This window comes from Ovis aries, chromosome 12 (assembly GCF_016772045.2).
Source record: "Ovis aries strain OAR_USU_Benz2616 breed Rambouillet chromosome 12, ARS-UI_Ramb_v3.0, whole genome shotgun sequence".
In the NCBI taxonomy this organism is placed as follows: domain Eukaryota; kingdom Metazoa; phylum Chordata; class Mammalia; order Artiodactyla; family Bovidae; genus Ovis; species Ovis aries.
This window is the reverse complement of record NC_056065.1, coordinates 53482679-53506543: the sequence shown is the minus strand read 5'-3', so window position 1 is coordinate 53506543 and position 23865 is coordinate 53482679. Positions and strand designations below refer to the sequence as shown.

Here is a 23865-nt window from a genome sequence, read left to right as displayed (position 1 = left end):
ATGCCCTCCTTCAGGTGATCTTCCCAACCCAGGGATCGAACCTCAGTCTCTTATGTCTCCTCATTAACAGGCAAGTTCTTTACCGCTAGCACCACCTGGGAAGCCCTCAGAAAAGGACACCTTCATCTTGATGGTGAGGTTTCCATTGGTGGCAAGCAGCAATGGTTGTCAGGGAGATTTTCCTCTCTCTTTCTTTTCAGATGTATCGTTTAGTCTCTAAGTGTAATTTTTCATTAGCCCCAAATATCTTGATCTATGCTTTCCTTTATGGCATTTAAAAATATCTTAACCAACTAGATTTTATGTAATGAAAACATCCGATTATTTGGAATTTTATTTCTTGACATTAAAAATAGTTTGTGCAAATGGCATTCACTTTTAGGGGTATCTGCTGCCTTTTTCCAAGGCCGTTAACTGTGGAAGCTGAGGTTGGAGACTGCAGTGGGTTTCATGATGCTCTATTCCCATAGTTTTAAGGCCTGAAAGTGAAAGTCATTCAGTAATGCCCAACTCTTTGCAACCCCATGGACTATACAGTCCATGGAATTCTCAAGGCCAGAATACTGGAGTAGGTAGCCTTTCCTTCTCCAAGGTATCTTCCCAACCCAGGGACTGAACCCAGGTCCTCCGCACTGCAAGCAGATTCTTTACCATTGAAGCCACAAGACCCTAAGTGAGTGTCTAAAAGGTTTTCCACTGAAAATACTCAGCTTTCAGTCTCCTGGTATCCACTTCCCAGTGCAACATAAATTGAGCACAGTAGTGAATGGAAATGGATGGGTTAGTGGTTGGGTTTCTTCCTTCTTGGTCCTTATGAGATTTTTGTCTTGGTGCCCATAGGGGCAGAGCTATGGCTTTTTCCTCACTGAGCCCAGAGTGAAACTGTGCAAGACTGAGGCTATTCCACAACTGCCAGAAAAGAGATCTCCACTCTGAGTTGGTTCCTCTGAAGAGTGGGGAGACAGATGAAGGGGTGTTCATGCCTACCTGAAAAAGATGCCTTTTTCTCTGAAAGTTCTTACAGGATTCCTTTAGGAGCAGATTCAGGATGAGTATCCAGAACCCCCTGAGACTCCTGAACCTGGCAGGGAAGAGCCTATTAACCAATGAGGCCTTGGCTATTTCTACTCTGGAGTATCTGCCCATCGAGCTCTTCCCCCCACTCTTCATGGAAGCATTCTGGGGAAGACACAGAAAGATCTTAACAGCCTTGGTTCAAGCCTGGCCCTTTGTCCGCCTGCCTCTGGGGGGCCTGATGCAGACGCCTCATCTGGGAACCTTACAAGCAGTGCTGGATGGACTTGATGTCCTGCTCACACAGAAGGATCGTCCAAGGTGAGTCAGATGCACATAATCTGGTAAGATGTGGGCAGTCCTGAAGAGACAGGTGACAGTAGGAGAGTAAATGACAAATGGATGGACCAGTGGCTTCTGATGATGCCAGTGAAGAAGCAGAGACTTGGTCATTGCTGAGTTCACTTTGCTGAATGCCTTCCAGTAGTGCAGGTGTTCCTAAGATGCAAGGAAATGTGAAAGTACATGCCCACCCTCCTCTCAGGGATGCCTAAGGGCACTAGAGTAGAACGTTAGGGAAAATGGCAAGGGAAAGGAGATGGAGGGATGTGAGGCAGAGAGGGAAGAAGAGGGCAAGGAAGAAGGTGATGTCAGGAAATTGAAGTAAAAGCTGAGGTGCAAAGTCAGAGTGTTGCCTAATCTTTTGTGGATCTAAAAACCATAGCTGCCAATATGCTGATTCCCCACAGGAAGTTCAAATTGCGCGTGCTGGATTTAAGGAATACTGGCCAGGACTTCTGGAGAATGTGGTCTGGATCCAGTGTCCATATGTCCTCAAGCTCATCAATGGCACCAATGGCTGAGGATGGGTCAAGGATCGAGAAGCGCTTGGCTGTCTTTGAGGTGTTCACAGAACTTCACCTCAAGGAAAGAACCATGAATGAATTCCTCACTTACCTGCTAAATTGGGTAGAGCAGAGAGACCCTTTCATACACCTGTGCTGTAAGAAGCTGAAAATTGTTTCATTTCCCATGGATAATATTATGAATGTCCTGAGCATGGTGCAGCTGGACTGTATCCAGGAGTTACATGTGAATTGCACCTGGCATCTGTCCACTCTGGCCATGATTGCTCCTCTTCTGGGCCAGATGAGCAATGTGCAGAAACTGTTTGTCTCCTACATCCACCTGCCTGATCCTGAGGAGTGGAATGAGCAGCACATTGTCAAAATTACTTCTCAGTTCCTGAGGCTGCACCACCTCCAGGATCTCCATCTGGAATCCCCTTTCTACCTTGAAGGCTGCCTGGACCAGATGCTCAGGTGAGTGTGTACCACTGACCAGCAAATAGAGGGGAAAAGCTGGAGGTAGTGACAAATTTCCTCTTCCTGGGCTCTAAAATCACTTCAGATGGTGACTGCAGCCATGAAATCAGATGTTTGCTTCTTGGCAGTAAAGTTATGACAAACCTAGACAGTGTTTGAAAAGCAGAGACATTCCTTGGCCACAGGTCCACATACTCAAGGCTATGGTCTTCTCACTGGTCATGTATGATTGTGAGAGCTGGACCATAAAGAAGGCAGAACACAAAGAATTGATGCATTTGAACTGTGGTGCTGGAGAAGACTCCTGAGAGTCCCTTGGAAATCAAGGAAATCAAACCAGTCAATCTTAATGAAAATCAATCCTGAATACTTGTTGGAAGGACTGATGCTGAAATTGAAACTCCGGTGTTTTGGTCATCTGATGCTTACAGCTGACTCACTGGGGAAGTCCCTGATGATGGGAAAGATTGAGGGCAGCAGAAGAGGGTGTCAGAGGATGAGATGGCTGGATGGCATCACTGACTCATTGAACATAAACTTGGGCAAACTTCAGGAGATGGTGAGGGACAGAGGCCTTGGTATGCTGCGGTCCATGGGATCACAAAGTCAGACATGACTGGGCAATTGAACAGCAACAATAGCTTAGGTGGCTTGAAAATAATTAAGGAAATGGAGCATTGAAGATGGAAAATTCCATCAGTCATGAGCATTTTAAACAGAAGGTCCATGCTCACTGGTTTTGTGACCATAATGAGCCTAATTCCCCATCTATAAAGGTCACTTTTTTTCTCCATGTGTGTATGCTAAGTCACTCAATCATGTCCAGTTCTCTGAAATCCCATGGACTGTAGCCCATCAGGCTCTCCTTTCCATGGGATTTTCCAGGCAAGAATACTGGAGATGGTAGCCATGCACTCCTCCAGGAGATCTTCCCAACCCAGAAATAAAACCCCTGTCTTTTACATCTCCTGGATTGGCAGGCCAATTCTTTACCACTAGTGCCACCTGGGAAGCCTCAGATAAGCTTATTAATATATGGGAAATGCATGACTCTGGAGATGATGGTAATAGAGTAGGGATCATAAAAATTGGTAGATGGTTTGCAGATAAAGCAGGGATGTAAGTGAGCCCGTGCAGACTGGCATCCTAAGGGATGTTGTCCAGGTTGGTCCTCTATGCATGTCACCCAAAAAGCCTCACCTGCCTGAGATGGGTAGCTGGGGTGAAAGCATGTGTGAAGGAAGCATGGATTGGAAGCATTTTAAGTGTATCTCTTACTATTAAATTTTAGTGATACTCACTCTCAGTTGAAACAAGGTATCAGGCTCTCTGAACTTGTCCTAGTGCCTCCCATTATCTTCATCCTCAGACAGAAGTGGAGTAAGTTTTTCTCTGCTTGCCTAATGAGGAGAGTTTTCAAGACTCTGTATTTGACCCAGTCACACAGAAGGATAAATGACTCTGGCTACAATAAGACTGGCCATTCTGGGTTTCAATCCTTATCAGATCATCATACCAAACCTGGGCTTGGGCAGATCACTTGTCTCTCAACTTGCAGTCAGCTTTCACCTCAAGTATCTAAGACCTAATGTCTCTTTTTCTCCCCCAGGTGCCTGATGAAGCCCTTGGACAACCTTTCAATAACTCACTGCCTCCTTACAGATTCAGACTTGACCCACCTGTCTCAGAGCCCGAACATCAGTCAGCTAAAGAGCCTGAATCTGAGTGGGGTCACGATGACCTACTCTAGTCCTGAGCTCCTCCCAGCTCTGCTGGAGAAAGTTTCAGCCACCCTCCAGGAGTTGTACTTAGAGCAATCTGGGATCAGAGACTCCCACCTTGAGGCCATCTTGCCTGCTCTGAGCCACTGCTTCCAGCTCACATCCTTCAGTCTGCGTGGGAACCTCCTCTCCATGCCCATCATGAAGAAGATGCTGCGACATACCTCTGAGCTGCCCAGTTTAAGTCGAGAACTGTACCCTGTCCTTCAGGAGAGTTTCAGCTCTCAGGGGATCCTCCAACCTGGGAGACTTGCCCAGTGTCGGACTGAATTGCTTGAGGTTATGAAGGACTTAGGATACCCCAGGACCATCTGGATTTGTTTCACCCCCTGTCCACACTGTGGGAATAACAAATTCTATCATCCTGAGCCCATCATATATAGAGGTAACATTCCAGCCTAGTTGGTTGCATCAATCCCAAGCTCTCTACTTAGAACTTGGAAACTGAAATCTTGGACAAGATACATCGTGAAGGGAAGACATATGGTTTCAGACATCTACTCAATGTGAATGTGAAAAGGAAAGGTAATCCTACAGGGAAGCAGGATTGCAGGGGGACAGGCAGTCTCCCCAGTAATGCAATGCTTGTGGACATGTGTCCTATAGAGTCGCAAATAGGAAGCTAGATTTTTTTAGGTGGATTCAAACTTGAGATTCATATGTTGCAATTGTCCCTGGATTGTTGTTGTTCAGTCACCCAGTTGTGTCCAACTCTTGAACCCCATGGACTGCAGAACGCCAGGCCTCCCTGTCCCTCACCATCTCCTACAGTTTGCACAAGTTCATATTCATTGCATCGGTGATGCCGTCCAGCCATCTCATCCTCTGATGCCTTCTTCTGCCCTCAATATGCATCAGGGACTTTTCCAATGAGTCATCTGTTCACATAAAATGACCAAAATAGTGGAGCTTCAGCTTCAGCATCAGCCCTTGCAGTGAATATTCAGGATTGATCCCCAGTAAGATTGACTGATTTGATCTCCTGGCTGTCCAAGTGACTTTCAGGAGTCTTCTCTAGCACCACAGTTCTAAGCCATCAATTCTTTGGTGTTCTGCCTTCTTTACAGTCTGGCTCTCACAATCATACATGACCACTAGAAAGGCCATAGCCTTGACATGTGAATTTCTGTCAGCAGAGTAGTGTCTCTGCTTTTCAACACACTATCTAGGTTTGTCATCATATATATATATGATGACATATATACATACACACACACACACACACACACACACACATACATACTACTTGGAAATCAGCATTTCATATGCTATTTTTAAAGTCTCTCCCTGGTGTCTCAGTGGTAAAAAGAATGCCTGCCAATGCAGGAGACAAAGCTTCAATCCCTGGGTCAGGAAGATCCCCTGGAGTAGGCAATGGCAACCCACTCCAGTATTCTTGCCTGGGAAATCCCATTGCCAGAGGAGCCTGACGGGCTACAGTCCATGAGGTCACAAAAGAATCTGACACAACTTATTGACTGAAACAATAACAACTGGGTATGAAGTGTTCCATTCACTGAACTCCTTTCCAAAGCAGTAATGTTGCAAGAATGATATAAAGTCCCACACTCCATAGAGAGACAGTGGGCCATCATGGAAAGCAAGAGAGGCACCAGGTTTGTCCACTTTTATAGGGGCAGGTAATTTTATAGGCTAATGAGTGGGAGGAGTCTTCCAGCTATCTTGGAGCAATAAAATATTAGTCACTCAGTTGTGTCTGACTCTTTGCAACCCCATGGACTATAGTCTGCCAGGCTCCTCTGTCCACACAATTCTCCAGGCAAGAACACTTGAGTGGGTAGCCTGGGGATCTTCCCGACCCAGGGATTGAACCCAGGTCTCCTGTGTTGTGGGCCGATTCTTTTACCATCTAAGCCACCAGGGAAGCCCCTTTCATCTTGGGGAAGGGGTGGAGCTTTCCAGGAATTGGACCACTGCCCACTTTTTGACCATTAACGTTCATCCTTGGAACCATCGTAGCAGCTGGATTGTGCTACAATGAGCTATACTGAGGATAAAGGGCAAGTGCAAGTTGAGTCCATCATCCTGGACCTGGTTGTTTCTAATCAGTTTATGTCATGTCCTTCTTTTAAAGGTTGTGCCTTGCCCCTTTCCTGTCTCAGTAATTCTTATATATGTAAAGAAAGAATGTTTTAAAATGTACATCTCAAAGCTTTCCAGCTCAGATAGACTCCCACATCTTAATAACACTCTTAGTTACAAGGCTTCTGCAATTTCTCATTTTAAATTTTTAAAGTGAAAACAATCTTTTCATTCAATTTATGGTACTGATCTCAACTTTTGGAGAGGAAACCCTTCAGAGATGATACTGCTTCCTTTTAGTCACTCCTTTTAATTTCTAAACACAACCCAGAGAAAAGTCTTCTAAATTTCCTTCTTCCCCAAGAGAAGGAAAAAAAAAAAAAAAAAAACAAAACAACAACCTTACATTTTATACTATTTGCGTTACTCACATTGTCCCTCTAGGGACGCCCAGCTCCAACTACCCAGCCCTCACTCATACCTCTCAAATGTGATTTTGATCTGATGTCTTCAGAGATGTCTTGACCTAAGATTGGAATACCAGGGGGTGGTCCTAAGATAGCAGAGGAATAGGATGGGGAGACCACTTTCTCCCCCACAAATTCATCAAAAGAACATTTCAACGCTGAGTAAATTTCACAAAACAACTTCTGAATGCCGGCAGAGGACATCAGACACCCAGAAAAGCAGCTCATTGTCTTTGAAAACAGGTAGGAAAAAATACAAAAGACAAAAAAAAGAGACAAAAGAGGTAGGGAGGGAGCTCTGTCCTGGAAAGGGAGTCTTAAAAAGAGAGAAGTTTCCAAACACCAGGAAGCACTCTCACTGCCGAGTCTGTGGCGAGCCTTGGAAGCACAGAGGGCAACATAACAGGGAGGAAAAATAAATAAATAATTAAAATCTACAGATAATGAGCCCAAGGGTAACTCCCCCTGTGGAGAAGCAGCGCAGATGCCTGCATCCGCCACTAGCAAGCCGGGGCTGGGCAGGGAGGCACAGGCTGAATTACTTTATAAGGATCAGGCCTGAATGCCCCAAGTGTAACCAGAGCGAGCTAACTTGGGCTAGCAAACCAGACTGTGGGATAGCTACTGGGCAAAAAGCTCTAACATAAGACACCAGGACCACGCACAGAACAAAGGATGGAACAGAATTAGCCAACTGCAGACCATCCCCCTCCAGTGACAGGTAGCCAGAGCCAGAAAGGGGCAATAGCAGCCCCAGAGAGACATTAACTACCAAACTGCAAACAGGCTTCTTTGCTAACTAAGACTTCTTGGGGTTCTGGACAGTCATCATCCTCCTGAGAAGGTGTGCCAGTTGTACACCCAGAAAACTGAGCAGCAGGGATGGGAGAGGTGATAAGTCAAAGCGACTGTGCTTACCAAACACCTGAGCTACTCGGACCTGGAAAGGGCACAAAATGCAGGCCCAACCTAGTCTGCACCTCTGAGGACTACCTGAGTGCCTGAGCCTGAGCAGCTTAGACCTGGGAGGTGCATGCAGCCCAGGGCTGGCCTCAGACCGTTCCTGGTGGAGCAACCTAGAGCCTGAGCTGTGTGCACCATAAGCGGGGGCAGACCCAGCATGGCTGAGACAATGCGAGCACACGCCAGTGTTATCTGTTTGCAGAATCCCTCCCTCCCGACAGCGTGACTGAACAAGTGAGCCTAAAAAAAAGCGTCCACCACCACCCCTCCTTGTGTCAGGGCTGAAATCAGACACTGAAGAGACTAGCAAACAGGAGAACTTAAAACAAAGGGAACCGCCTTGGAAGTGACAGGTGCAATAGATTAAAACCCTGTCCTTAGGACCGACTACATAGGAAGGGGTCTATAGATCTTGAGAAATATAAGCCGGACCAAGGAACTATCCAAAAATAAACTGACCCCACACGGCCCACAACAACACCAGAGAAAGTCCTAGATGTATCTTTACTATTTTTACAATCATTCTTTTTTTGATGTTTGTTTTTTCTTCTTTTCTTTTTCTTCTTTTTTTAAACATTTTTTTAAAATTTTAGGTCTCTATTTCTCCTTTAATTTTCATTTTTATAACCTACTGTTACTTTTCCCCCAAAAAAAGACCTTATTTTTAAAGCAAACTTCATATATACTTTTTAAAAATCATTCTTGTGACTTTATTTTTCCTTCTTCTTATTTTTTTAATATTGTATTTTTGAAAATCCAACCTCTACTCTAGATTTTTAATCTTTGCTTTTTGGTATTTGTTATCAATTTTGTACCTTCAAAAACCCAATCTTCAGTACCCATTTTTACTTGAGAGCAAGATTACTTGCTTGACTGCTCTTTCCTCCTTTGGACTCTCCTTTTTCTCCACCAGGTTGCCTCTGTCTCCTCCCTCCCCCTTCTCTTCTCTACCCAACTCTGTGAATCTCTATGTGTTCCAGATGGTGGAGAACACTTAGGGAAATGATTACTGGCTGGATCTGTCTCTCTCTTTTTCATTCCCCTCTTTTATACTCCTCTGTCTCCTTCCTCCCTCTCCTCTTCTCTGTATAACTCCGTGAACATCTCTGAGAGGTCCAGACTGTGGAGCACACATAAGGAAGTGATTACTGGCTAGCTTGCTCTTTCCTCTTTTGATTCCACCTCATCTCATTTGGGTCACCTCTAACTACCCCCTCCCTCTCTTCTCCATGTAACTCTGTGAACCTCTCTGGGTGTCCCTCAATGTGGAGAAATTTTTCATCTTTAATCTAGATGTTTTATCAATGGTGCGGTATAGAAGGAGAAGCCTTGAGACTACTGTAAAAATAAAACTGAAAACCAGAAGCAGGAGGCTTAAGTCCAAATCCTAAGAACATCAGAGAACTCCTGACTCCAGGGAACATTAATTGATAGGAGCTCACCAAACACCTCCATACCTACACTGAAACCAAGCACCACCCACGGGCCAACAAGTTTCAGAGCAAGAATACTATGCAAATTCTCCAGCAACATAGGAACAGCCCTGAGCTTCAATATACAGGCAGCTCAAAGTTACTCCAAAACCACTAACATCTCACAACTCATTACTGGACATGTCATTGCACTCCAGAGAGAAGAAATCCAGTTCCACCCACCAGAACACTGACACAAGCTTCCCTAGCTAAGCAACCTTGACAAGCCACTGATACAATCCCACCCACAGCAAGGAAATTCCATAATAAAGAGAGCTCCACAAACTGCCAGAATACAGAAAGGCCACCCCAAATGCAGCAATATAAACAAGATGAAGAGACAGAGGAATACCCAGCAGGTAAAGGAACAGGATAAATGCCCACCAAACCAAACAAAAGAGGAAGAGATAGGAAATCTACCTGATAAAGAATTCCTAATAGTGATAGTGAAAATGATCCAAAATCTTGAAATCAAAATGGAATCACAGATAAATAGCCTAGAGACAAGGATTAAGAAGATGCAAGAAAAGTTTAACAAGGACCTAGAAGAAATAAAGAAGAGTCAGTATATAATGAATAATGCAATAAATGAGATCAGAAATACTCTGGAGGCAACAAATAGTAGAATAATGGAGGCAGAAGGTAAGATTAGTGAAATAGAAGATAGAATGGTAGAAATAAATGAATCAGAGAGGAAAAAAGAAAGACAAATTGAAAGAAATGAGGACAATCTCAGATACCTCCAGGACAATATGAAACACTCCAACATTCGAATTATAGGAGTCCCAGAAGAAGAAGACAAAAAGAAAGGCCATGAGAAAGTACTTGAGGAGATAATAGTTGAAAACTTCCCTAAAATGGGGAAGGAAATAATCACCCAAGTCCAAGAAACCCAGAGAGTCCTAATCAGGATAAACACAAGGCAAAACACCCCAAGACACATATTAATCAAATTAACAAAAATAAAACACAGAGAACAAATATTAAACGCAGCAAGGGAAAAACAACAAATAACACACAAGGGGCTTCCCATAAGGATAACAGCTGATCTTTCAATAGAAACTCTTCAGGCCAGGAGGGATTGGCAAGACATACTTAAAGTGATGAAAGAAAATAAACTATAGCCCAGATTACTGTACCCAGCAAGGATCTCATTCAAATATGAAGGAGAAATCAAAAGCTTTACAGACAAGCAAAAGCTGAGAGAATTCAGCACCACCAAACCAGCTCTCCAACAAATGCTAAAGGATATTCTCTAGACAGGAAACACAAAAAAGGTGTATAAACCCGAACCCAAAACAATAAAGTAAATGGCAACGGGATCATACTTATCAATAATTACCTTAAACGTAAATGGGTTGAATGCCCCAACCAAAAGACAAAGACTGGCTGAATTGATAAAAAAAAACAAGACCCCTATATATGCTGTCTACAAGAGACCCACCTCAAAACAAGGGACACATACAGACTGAAAGTGAAGGGCTGGAAAAAAATATTCCACGCAAATAGAGAACAAAAGAAAGCAAGAGTAGCAATATTCATATCAGATAAAATAGACTTTAAAACAAAGGCTGTGAAAAGAGACAAAGAAGGACACTACATAATGATCAAAGGATCAATCCAAGAAGATATAACAATTATAAATATATATGCACCCAACATAGAAACACCACAATATGTAAGACAAATGCTAACAAGTAACACAATAATAGTGGGAGACTTTAATACCCCACTCACAACTATGGATAGATAAACTAAAGAGAAAATTTGCAAAGAAACACAAACTTTAAATGATACAATAGACCAGTTAGACCTAATTGATATCTATAGGACATTTCACCCCAAAACAATGAATTTCACCTTGTTCTCAAGTGCTCACAGAACCTTCTCCAGGATAGATCACATCCTGGGCCATAAATCTAGCCTTGATAAATTCAAAAAAATTGAAATCATTCCAAGCATCTTTTCTGACCATAATGCAGTAAGATTAGATCTCAGTTACAGGAGAAAAACTATTAAAAATTCCAACATATGGAGGCTGAACAACACGCTGCTGAATAATCAACAAAGCACAGAAGAAATCAAAAAATAAATCAAAATATGCATAGGAATGAATGAAAATGAAAACACAACAACCCAAAACCTGTGGCATACTATAAAAGCACTGCTAAGGGGAAAGGTCATAGCAATACAGGCATACCTCAAGAAATAAGAAAAAAGTCAAATAACCTAACTCTACACCTAAAGCAACTAAAAAAGGAAGAAATGGATAACCCCAGGATTAGTAAAAGGAAAGAAATCTTAAAAATTAGGGCAGAAGTAAATGCAAAAGAAACAAAAGAGACCATAGCAAAAATCAACAAAACCAAAAGCTGGTTCTTTGAAAGGATAAATAAAGTTGACATACCATTAGCCAGACTCATCAAGAAACAAAGGGCGAAAAATCAAATCAATAAAATTAGAAATGAAAATGGAGAGATCACAACAGACAACACAGAAATACAAAGGATCATAAGAGACTACTATCAGCAATTATATGCCAATAAAATGGACAACGTGGAAGAAATGGACAAATTCTTAGAAAAGTACAACCTTCCAAAACTGAACCAGGAAGAAATAGAAAATCTTAACAGACCCATCGCAAGCACGGAAATTGAAACTGTAAACAGAAATCTTCCAGCAAACAAAAGCCCAGGTCCAGGCGGCTTCACAGCTGAATTCTACCAAAAATTTAGAAAAGAGCTAGCACCTATTCTACTCAAACTCTTCCAGAAAATTGCAGAGGAAGGTAAACTTCCAAACTCATTCTATGAGGCCACCATCACCCTAATTCCAAAACCTGACAAAGATGCCACACAAAAAAAGAAAACTACAGGAAAATATCATTGATGAACGTAGATGCAAAAATCCTTAACAAAATTCTAGCAATCAGAATCCAACAACACATTAAAAAGATCATACACCATGACCAAGTGGGCTTTATCCCAGGGATGCAAGGATTCTTCAATATCTACAAATCAATCAATGTAATTCACCACATTAACAAATTGAAAAATAAAAGCCATATGATTATCTCAATAGATGCAGAGAAGGCCTTTGACAAAATTCAACATCCACTTATGATAAAAATTCTCCAGAAATCAGGAATAGAAGGAACATATCTCAACATAATAAAAGCTATATATGACAAACCCACAGCAAACATTATCCTCAATGGGGAAAAATTGAAAGCATTTTCCCCAAAGTCAGGAACAAGACAAGGGTGCCCACTTCCACAGCTACTATTCAACATAGTTCTGGAAGTTTTGGCCACAGCAATCAGAGCAGAAAAAGAAATAAAAGGAATCCAAATTGGAAACGAAATAAAGCTCTCACTGTTTGCAGATGACATGATCCTCTACATAGAAAACCCTAAAGACTCCACCAGAAAATTACTAGAGCTAATCAATGAATATAGTAAAGTTGCAGGATATAAAATTAACACACGGAAATTCCTTGCATTCCTATACACTAATAATGAGAAAGTAGAAAAAGAAAGTAAGGAAACAATTCCATTCACCATTGCAACGAAAAGAATAAAATACTTAGGAATATATCAACCTAAAGAAACTAAAGACCTATATATAGAAAACTATAAAACACTGATGAAAGAAATCAAAGAGGACACTAATAGATGGAGAAATATACCATGTTCATGGATTGGAAGAATCAATATAGTGAAAATGAGAATACTACCCAAAGCAATCTACAGAGTCAATGCAATCCCTATCAAGTTACCAGCGGTATTTTTCACAGAGCTAGAACAAATAATTTCACAATTTGTATGGAAATACAAACAACCTCGAATAGCCAAAACAATCTTGAGAAAGAAGAATGGAACTGGAGGAATCAACCTGCCTGACTTCAGGCTCTACTACAAAGCCACAGTCATCAAGACAGTATGTTACTGCCACAAAGACAGAAATATAGATCAATGGAACAAAATAGAAAGCCCAGAGATAAATCCACACACCTATGGACACCTTATCTTTGACAAAGGAGGCAAGAATATACAATGGATTAAAGACAATCTCTTTAACAAGTGGTGCTGGGAAAACTGGTCAACCACTTGTAAAAGAATGAAACTAGAACACTTTCTAACACCATACACAAAAATAAACTCAAAATGGATTAAAGATCTAAATGTAAGACCAGAAATGATAAAACTCCTAGAGGAGAACATAGGCAAAACACTCTCAGACATAAATCACAGCAGGATCCTCTATGACCCACCTCCCAGAATATTGGAAATAAAAGGAAAAATAAACAAATGGAACCTAATTAAAATTAAAATCTTCTGCACAACAAAGGAAACTATAAGCAAGGTGAAAAGACAGCCTTCAGAATGGGAGAAAATAATATCAAATGAAGGAAATGACAAAGAATTAATCTCAAAAATATACAAGCAACTCATGCAGCTCAATTCCAGAAAAATAAACGACCCAATCAAAAAAAGAACTAAATAGACATTTCTCCAAAGAAGACATACAGATGGCTAACAAACACATGAAAAGATGCTCAACATCACTCATTATCAGAGAAATGCAAATCAAGACCACAATGAGTGAGGTGCCATTTCACACCAATCAGAATGGCTGTGACCCAAAAGTCTACAAGCAATAAATGCTGGAGAGGGTGTGGAGAAAAGGGAACCCTCTTACACTGTTGGTGGGAATCCAAACTAGTACAGCCACTATGGAGAACAGTGTGGAGATTCCTTCAAAAAAATGGAAATACAACTGCCTTCAGTTCAGTTCAATTCAGTCTCTCAGTCGCATCTGACTCTTTGCGACCCTATGAATCACAGCAGGCCAGGCCTCCTTATCCATCACCAACTCCTGGAGTTCACTCAGACTCACATCCATTGAGTCAGTGATGCCATCCATCCATCTCATCCTCTGTCGTCCCCTTCTCCTCCTGTCCCCAATCCCTCCCAGCATCAGAGTCTTTTCCAATGAGTCAACTCTTCGCATGAGGTGGCCAAAGTACTGGAGTTTCAGCTTTAGCATCATTCCTTCCAAAGAAATCCCAGGGCTGATCTCCCTTAAAATGGACTGTTTGGATCTCCTTGCAGTCTAAGGGACTCTCAAGAGCCTTCTCCAACACCACAGTTCAAAAGCATCAATTCTTCAATGCTCAGCCTTCTTCACAGACCAACTCTCACATCCATACATGACCACTGGAAAAACCATAACCTTGGCTAGACGGACCTTAGTCAGCTAAGCAATGTCTCTGTTTTTGAATATGCTATCTAGGTTGGTCATAACTTTTCTTCCAAGGAGCAAGCGTCTTAATTTCATGGCTGCAGTCACCATCTGCAGTGATTTTGGAGTCCCAAAAAATAAAGTCTGACACTGTTTCCACTGTTCCCCTATCTATTTCCCATGAAGTGATGGGACCGGATGCCATGATCTTAGTTTTCTGAATGTTGAGCTTTAAGCCAACTTTTTCACTCTTCTTTTTCACTTTCATCAAGAGGTTTTTTAGTTCCTCTTCACTTTCTGCCATAAGGGTGGTGTCATCTGCATATCTGAGGTTATTGATATTTCTCCTGGCAATCTTGATTCCAGCTTGTGTTTCTTCCAGTCCAGCGTGTCTCATGATGTACTCTGCATAGAAGTTAAATAAGCAAGGTGACAATATACAGCCTTGACGTACTCCTTTTCCTATTTGGAACCAGTCTGTTGTTCCATGTCCAGTTCTAACTGTTGCCTCCTGACCTGCATATAGGTTTCTCAAGAGGCAGGTCAGGTGGTCTGTATTCCCATCTCTTTCAGAATTTTCCACAGTTTATTGTGATCTACACAGTCAAAGCCTTTGGCATAGTTATGACCCAGCAATCCCACTGCTGGGCATACACACCGAGGAAACCAGAATTGAAAGAGACAAATGTACCCCAATGTTCATTGCAGCACTCTTTATAATAGCCGGGACATGGAAGCAACCATTCAGCAGATGAATGGATAAGAAAGCTGTGGTACATATACACAGTGGAGTATTACTCAGCCATTAAAAAGAATACATTTGAATCAGTTCTAATGAAGTGGATGAAACTGGAGCCGATTATACAGAATGAAGTAAGCCAGAAAGAAAAACACCAATAGAGTATACTAACACATATATATGGAATTTAGAAAGATGGTAACGATAACCCTGTATGCGAGACAGCAAAAGAGACACAGATGTATAGAACAGACTTTTGGACTCTGTGGAAGAGGGAGAGGGTGGGATGATTTGGGAGAATGGCATTGAAACATGTATACTATCATGTAAGAAACGAATCGCCAGTCTAGGTTTGATGTAGGATATAGGGTGCTTGGGGCTGGTGCACTGGGATGACCCAGAGAGATGGTATGGGGTGGGAGGTGGGAGGGGGGTTCAGGATTGGGAACTCATGTGCACCAGTGGTGGATTCATGTTGATGTATGGCAAAACCATTACAGTATTGTAAAGTAAAATAAAGTTAAAAAAAAAAAAAAGATTGGAATACCAGTCACATCCCCAAAAGGACTTCCCTTTACTTCCTGAGTAGATTCTTGATCTCCACTTGTCAAACATAACACCTGAGTGACAACTGATAGAAGTGGATACTTTTATTTTGCTTCCTTTGGGAACAATACTACTGTCTTCATAAAGCAATTTTAATTCTGGAACATTTTGATAATTTTTTTATGGCTGACGATCCCCAAACAATGGTGCTTCAAAGTTTTGTTTTTTTCTGTCACAGAAGGATAACCCCTTTCCTGTCTCACACCCAGGCCTATTACTATTAATATTAGTAAAGCCAAATCAATATTTGTGAGTGAATCAAGAAATCCAATACCCCTCCCTCATTTTTTATCCTTCCTGAATGCAATCTGATTCAATCAATTCCTCTAAAGGTAACAAAGATCCAATCAAGATTAACCTAATAGTCTGAAATCTAATCAGGTATCACTTTCTGATTGGCAGTTAGTTGTTGGAAAGAAGGAAGATGTGATTAGAAAAGTCTATATAAGCCTTAGACACCAAAGAGATGCAGAATCTTCAGGGTTCCAGCGTCACCACCGGGATTCTCAAGTCTGAGGTGCAAGCAGCCTGCCAACCACAACAGAGCTGGTAAGTCACAGATGCAACTATAGACACCTTCACTGTACCCATGGTCAACTGGTCTTGAATGGTGGCAGGCATATTAGGATGAAAGGAGAGACTTATTTTAAAACCTGCTTACTGGGGACTTCCCTGGGGATCCCGTAATTGGACCACTGCAGGGATAGCAGGTTCATTCCTGGTCTGGGAGCTAAGATACCCCATGCCATGCTGCCAAAATTGAAAAATAAAAATAAACGAATAAAAATTATTTATTTTCATATACACTGATTTAAGATTTTGGTTTTACCTTGAATGTAGTATTGACTTAATCCCAAATATTTGATTGGTGCTTTTTAAATGTCTTAACAAAGCAGATGCTCTTTTTAGTGAAAAGCATCTTTGGAATTTCATTTCTTTTTTTAATTTTTTTCTCTTTTTTTGAAATTTAAAATGTTTAGTTTGAGCACAAACAGCATTCATTCTATGGGTATCTCTTACCCTTTCCCAGCTCAGTGAACTGTGGGCTATATTGGGCCACATGATGCTCCTATTCCCATAGTTATAAGGCTCTAAGTGATATATTAAAATTTTTCCCCCCAAAAAAGATGAAGCTCAGCCTTTAGCTCGTGTTACCCACTTCCCAGTGATACATGATTAAGCAAAGCAGTGGATGGAAATGGATAGACTAATGGTTGGATTTCTCCCTTCTTGCTACTTGTGAGATCATGCTCTAGTGCCCATAGGAGTGGAGCTATGGCTTTGTGCTCACTGAGTCCAGAGTGTAACTGGGACTAACAGGCACTTGCACTACTCCCAGGACAGTGACCTTGGCCCTGAGAAGATTCCTATGAAGAGTGGGGAGACAGAGGTGTGTTCTTGCTTTGCCTGAGAATAATACCTTGTTCTCTGGAAGTTTCCACAGGATTTCTTTTGTAGCAGAGTCAGATCAGAATGAGTCTTTGGACCCCACCCAGACTCCTGGACCTGGCAGCTATGAGCCTGCTAAGGAAAGAGGACTTGGCCATGAGTGCTTTGGAGTTTCTGCCTATCGAGCTCTTCCCCCCACTCTTCATGGAAGCCTTCTATGGGAGTCACAGTAAGACCCTGAAGACCATGGTGCATGCCTGGCCTTTTGTCCGCCTGCCTCTGGGGGGCCTGATGGAGCTGCCTCATCTGATAACCTTACAAGCAGTACTGGATGGACTTGATGTCCTGCTTACCCAGAAGGAGCGCCCCAGGTGAGTCTAATCCAGATAGCCTGGAAGGTTACTAGACATCCTGATGAGACAGCTGAGGTCATAGAGTGAATGGTCAAGGGATGGACCAGAGGCTTCTAATGATGTCAGTGAAGAATTTCAGAGGCCTTAATCATTGCTGAGCCCTCTTTGGGAAATGCCTTCTGGAAGTGTAGGAGTGTCTAAGATGCAGGGAAACCTGCAAGAACGTGTCCCAGCCTCTTCCCAGGGATTCTTAAGGATTGTAGAAGTAGAAAATCAGGAAGGATGTAGGGGCAAAGGAGATAGAGGCAAGTGAGGCAGTATCTCTACTGAAGAGGAAGAGGGCAAGAAAGCAGGTAATGTCAGGAATCTGAAGTAAAAACTCAGGTGAGAAGTCTTAGTGTTGCATTTATTCTGAGACTGGTTCCATTCAGTTTGGATTTTAAACCATTGATGCCCATCTGGTGTTTCCCCTCAGGAGGTGCAAACTGCGGGTGCTGGATTTAAGGAATACTGGCCAGAACTTCTGGAGCATGTGGTCTGGATACACAGACCACATGTCCTCAAGCTTGCTGGTGGCATCAGTTCCTCAGAACAGGTCAAGGACAGAGCAGCCCTTGGCTCCCTTGGAGGTGTTCGTAGAGATGAGCCTCAAGGAATGGGCCATGGATGAGTTCCTCACCTACCTCATGAGGTGGGCAGAAGAGAGAAAAGATTCCATACACCTGTGCTGTAAGAAGCTGAAGATCTTTGGGATGCCTGTGGAAAATACTATGAAGGTCCTGAGTATGGTACAGCTGGACTGTATCCAGGATGTAGAAGTCAACCAGAACTGGCATCTGTCCAGCCTGGCCACATTTGCTCCTCTCCTGGGCCAGATGAGTAATGTGCAGAGACTCATACTTTCTGCCTCTGAGGAGCAGGAACAGCATGTTGTTGTCCAGTTTACCTCTCAGTTCCTCAAGCTGCACCACCTCCGGGATCTCTATCTGGAATCTCCCTTCTTCCTGTCAGGCCGCCTGGACCAGATGCTCAGGTGAGAGAGGCACCACTGGCCGAGAAACAGTGAAAACAACACTACAATGTCAAGTGCACTGTCTTATTTTATGCTCTACCCTAAAGTGTGGTAACACATAGCTACCCAAATGAAGATAGAGGAACAAATGGATAGAGGCTCTGGAAAAGGACACCAATCTAGGGAGCCATAGACTAGGGGATTGGAATCTACCAAAGAACATTTTGAGGTTTCTACTTTAGGAGGAGAGATCTATGTCCAGACAACTTAGGAAAACAAGCAGAAAGGGTCTTGAGGAGGGACCTGAGCATTTCTAAATGGAAGCTCTGTGCTCTGCAAGTCTGTGGCCACAATGAGCCTCTCTCAAATTCCCTGTCCCTAAAATGTTTTGTGCTTCAGATAAGATAGTTAATCTATGGGAAATGCATGGTTCTGGAGATAATAATAGAGAAGGAGCCAAAGGGACAGTAGAAAGTGGTAGATCGTTCGCAGATGACACAGGGACATAAATGAGCCCCTACAGACTGGAAACCTCAGTTGATATTGTGGGAAATTACCCAGGTTTTTTTTTTATTCATGTAACCCAGGTACCTCACCAAGCTTGAGATATGAGTGCCTGAGCCCAAGCACAGACAGAAGAAAGCCTGAGATGAAAGTATCTTTTGCCTTCTCTCCCAATACTAAAACTCAGAGATGCCTGCACTTGATTTAGACGTGATGTCAGGCTCTCCCTCTGAGCTGGTTCTAGATATTTCATTATGTTCATTCACCCTCATAAGGAAGTAGAGTATGTTACACCTTGCTTGACAGATTAGGAAAGAGATTTCAAGGTTCTATGTACTTCATTCAGTCATACAGTGAAGGTGAAAGAACTCAGGCTAAAATGAGACTGGGCATGTTGGATATTGACCTTTATTTGATGGTCAGAATGACCTTGGCCTTGGGCAAATCACTTGTCTCTCACCTGGAGATCACCTGCCTCCCCTGTTTCTCAGACCTAATTGCCCTTTCTTCACAGGTGTCTGATGAGCCCCTTGGATAACCTTGCAATAACTCACTGCCTCCTTACAGAATCAGACTTGACCCACCTGTCCCAGTGCCCGAGCATCAGTCAGCTAAAAGGCTTAGATCTGAGTGGTATCACCGTGGCTGACTTTAGTCCTGAGCTCCTACAAGTTCTGCTGGAGCAAGTTGCAGATACCCTCCAGGTATTGGACTTAAATCAGTGTGAGATCATGGACTCCCAAATCGAGGCCATCCTGCCTGCCCTGAGCCACTGCTCCCAGCTCAGGTCCTTCAGCATGTGTGGGAACCTCCTCTCCATGGCTGCTATGGAGAAGCTGCTGCGTCACACCTCAGGGCTGCCCAGTTTAAGTCAAGAGTTTTACCCAGCCCCTCTGGAGAGTAACAGCTCTCAGGCAGTTCTTTCAAAAGAGAGACTTGCCCAGCTTCGAGCTGAGCTTTTGGAGATTCTGAGAGACTTGGGACATCCCAGGACCATCTGGCTTAACTTCGTCTTCTTTGCGTCCCATGACTACGACAAATACTCTCATTTAGAAATTATTGAATACGTCCCTGCCTAGTTGGGTGCACCTATCAAAAGTGTTCTTCTGGGCACTTGGAAGCTGAAATCTATGACACAGGTACATCATAAAGGGAAACAAGACCCATGGTTTCAGACATCTTGTGCAAATGAGAAAAGGAAAAGTGAGCCAGTGAAGGTGCAGAAGGAAAATGTTGACCTGGAGAGCTGATGTGACTTTCGGGAACATGTGTCCCACAGAGTTAGAAATGTGAACCTAAATGACTTTAGAGGGATTTGAGCTTGAGAAGCATAAGTCAAAGTTATCTCTGGTGGATGATTGTAAAGAAATGGTCAGAAATAAAAAGACCCCTAGTGTAAACCTACTGCTATCCTGAATGAAGTGTTATCCTGTTTTCTCAGTTTATATCTTGGAAATTTCCAGATACTGATAAAATTTTAAAAGGCATGGGGTTAACGCATGTAAGAATTAAAGATTTTAAAATTAAAAAAATAATAATAAATAAAACAAAAAATAAAAGGCATGGGGTTGTTTATAATCTGAAACCCTACTATTCCTGCAAGTTCTTTATCCTATCTGGGGCATCTCATACCTCCTTGCTTATTTCTGTGTCTGTTCATTGGGTTAATACACACAAAGGGGAACATACTCAGTGGCCAATGAACCAGTGGAGTGAAGAGCTCTTTCCAGGGTCCTCACTGCTGACACAGATCATGATCCTGGACATGAGCAGTCCTCATGGTTCTCCTGGTGGGTCCATAAGTCTTAGTTCCTGGCCTTTGTGTTGCTGAGAAAGGGTTTGACTATATTAGGCGAACCCTCCAATTCTGGGAGGGGTAGTCCAAACTGTGAATAATCTGGAGACTCTGGATCTCACTAAACCATGCCTGCCATGGCTGGGTAGCTGTACTTCTTGAATTAATCTAGTTGTGCACATCCAAATTCATTTTAGCAAAATGCTAAAATAGTACAGGCATTTAACATAGTTTTAGTATTTCCATGCCACATGTAAAAATTTATATGCTTTAGAGGATAAATCATGTCAATGAAAGATTTATAAAATTCCCATAACACCTGTTTCTCACCATCAGGGAAGACTAGAATAGCATGTTTTGCCATCAGATAATCAGGATATATAACAAAACACCCATGGGTATATGTGACCTCCTTGCCTGTGGTAAGACACGGTATAGCCAATAGGTTTGTTGTTGTTCTTCAGTTGCTGAGTCATATACAACTCTTTGCAGCCCCATGAATTGCAGCATGCCAGGCTTCTCCATCCTTGATTATCTCCTAGAGCTTGCTCAAACTCACATCCATTGAGTTGGTGAAGCCATCCAACCATCTCATTCTCTGTCATTCCCTTCTCCTTCTGCCCTCAATCTTCCCCAGCATCAGGGTCTTTTCTAATGAGTCAGCTCTTAACATCAGCTGGCCAAATTATTAGAGCTCCAGCTTCAGCATCAGTCCTTCCAGTGAATATTCATGGTTGATTTCTTTTAGGATTGACTGATTTGATCTCTTTGCAGTACAAGGAATTCTCAAGAATCTTCTCCAATACCACAGTTCAAAAGCATCAATTCTTTGGTGCTCAGTTTTCTTTATGGTCCAGCTCTCACATTGGCACATGATTTCCCTTCTCCAGGGGATCTTTCTGACCCAGGGATGGAACCCGGGACTTCTGCATTACAGGCAGATTCTTAGTCTGAGCCACCAGGGAAGCCAACCAATAGGGTACAATTGATCATTGAACAACATGGTAGTCAGGGTTGTCCTGCTCAGTCAAAAATCCCCATATAACTTACAGTCTGCCCTCCATACCCTCATTTCCACATCCTTGGATTCCACCAACTGCAGATCCTGCAGAACTATATTTATTCTTGAAAGGATATGCATGTGAATGAATATTAGCAGCTCAAATTCATGTTTCCAGGACAATGTGCACATATAGGGATATATTAGAGGAGATTTATTATGGAAACAGGCTTTCATGGTTACAGGTGCTGAGAAGTTCCACAATCTGCTCTCTGTAAGCTAGAGAAAAAGCAAAGCCAGTGCTATAATTCAGACTGAGGATTAAGACTGAAAACCAGTTCAGCTGATAGTATTACTCCAAGTCTGAGGCTGAAGACCTGAGAACCAAGGGGACCACTGTTTTAAGTTTCAGAGTATGGAGGCTCAAGACAGAAGCTCTGATGTTCCTGGGTAAGAAGACAGGAGAGAATTTGTCTTGTTTCATTCAGACCCCAAGGACTGGATGATGTCCACCAATGTTGGTGAGAGTAAATCTCTTTACTCAGTCTACTGATTCCAATGTTCTTCTTTTCCAGAAACACTCTCCCAAACCCACCCAAAATTAAAGGTTTAATAGTGATCTGGGTATGCCTTTACAAGAACCAATGTCCACACAAAAAATCCATCCATCTCACTGACCCTAAACAAAGGGCACTCATAAGAAAGCTTCCTGTTGAGGCTTCAGTGATTGGTGTAATTGGCTCAGAGGGGGACATGATATAGGGGTGACAGAACCTTAGGCAAGAACCTCAGCTTCTCCAAGAAATGATAATAATGTTGGATACCCACCTTACGGGATATTTGTAAAATCCCATGAGATGAGGCACTTGAGGGCTTAGCACTGGATCTGGCATACAGTAAAAGTTCAATAAATGAGTCTTTTCTTTCTTTTTTCCCTCCTAGTAGACACCCCCTGGACTCTTCATCCCTCTAGCCTACTCTTTATTGTTCATAAGACCGGGAGAACAAGCCCTGGACCTGAAGTGGGTCTCAGTTTTTACATGTGGCCACCCAGGTGATGCCACCCAGCAGAAGATATTAAGAAGAGATGGCAAAAAATACACAGAAGAACTACACAAAAAAGATCTTAATGACCTAGATAAGCACGATAGTGTGATGACTCACCTAGAGCCAGAAATCCTGGAGTATGAAGTCAAGTGGAACTTAGGAAGCATCTCTATGAACAAAGCTAGTGGAGGTAATGTAATTCCAGCTGAGTTTCAGATCCTAAAAGATGGTGCTGTGAAAGTGTTGCACTCAATATGCCAGCAAATTTGGAAAACTCAGCAGTGGCCACAGGACTGGAAAAGGTCAGTTTTCATTCCAGTCCCAAAGAAGGCAATGCCAAAGAGTGTTCAAACTACCACCCAATTGCACTCTTCACATGCTAGCAAGATCATTCTCAAAATCCATCAAGCTAGACTTCAACAGTACATGAATTGATAACTTCCAGATGTACAAGCTGGATTTAGAAAAGGCAGAGGAACCAGAAATCAAATTGCCAACTTCTGTTGGATCATAGAAAAAGCAAGAGAATTCCAGGAAAACACCTACTTCAGTTTCATTGACTATGCTAAAGCTTTTTACTGTGTGGATCACAACAAATTATGGAAAATTGTTAAAGAGATGGGAATACCAGACCACCTGACCTGGTATTTCTCAGGATTTTTGAGAAATATTTCTGAGTAATCTGTATGCAGGTCAAGAAGCAACAATTAGAAATGGACATGGAACAACAGACTGGTTCCAAATAGGGAAAGCAGTGCATCAAGGCTGTATATTGCCACTTTGCTTATTTAACTTATATGCAGAATACATCATGAGCTATGCCAGAGTGAATGAAGCACAAGCTGAACTCAAGAATGCTGGGAGAAATATCAGTAACCTCAGATATGCAGATGATACCACCCTTATGGAAGAAAGTGAAGAGGAATTAAAGAGCCTCTTGATAAAGGTGAAAGAGGAGATTGAAAAAAAAAAAACTGGCTTAAAACTCAACATTCAAAAAACTAAGATCATGGCATCCTGTCCCATCACTTCATGACAAATAGATGGAGAAACAATGGAAACAGTGACAGACTTTGTTTCTTGGGCTCCTAAATCACTGTGAATAGTGAAAT

General features: G+C 42.4%; 1 protein-coding gene across 1 annotated transcript; it reads left to right on the top strand.

Annotated features, from left to right (window-relative positions):
* Positions 1-1048: 1048 nt before the first annotated feature.
* Positions 1049-19990, top strand: LOC101110955 (melanoma antigen preferentially expressed in tumors-like). The gene is made up of 7 exons (XM_060395961.1): positions 1049-1335; positions 1764-2336; positions 3949-4314; positions 16974-17043; positions 17115-17413; positions 17871-18428; positions 19426-19990. The coding sequence occupies exons 1-7, from the start codon at positions 1049-1051 to the stop codon at positions 19988-19990; spliced, it is 2718 nt and encodes a 905-aa protein (XP_060251944.1).
* The last annotated feature ends 3875 nt before the right edge of the window (positions 19991-23865 follow it).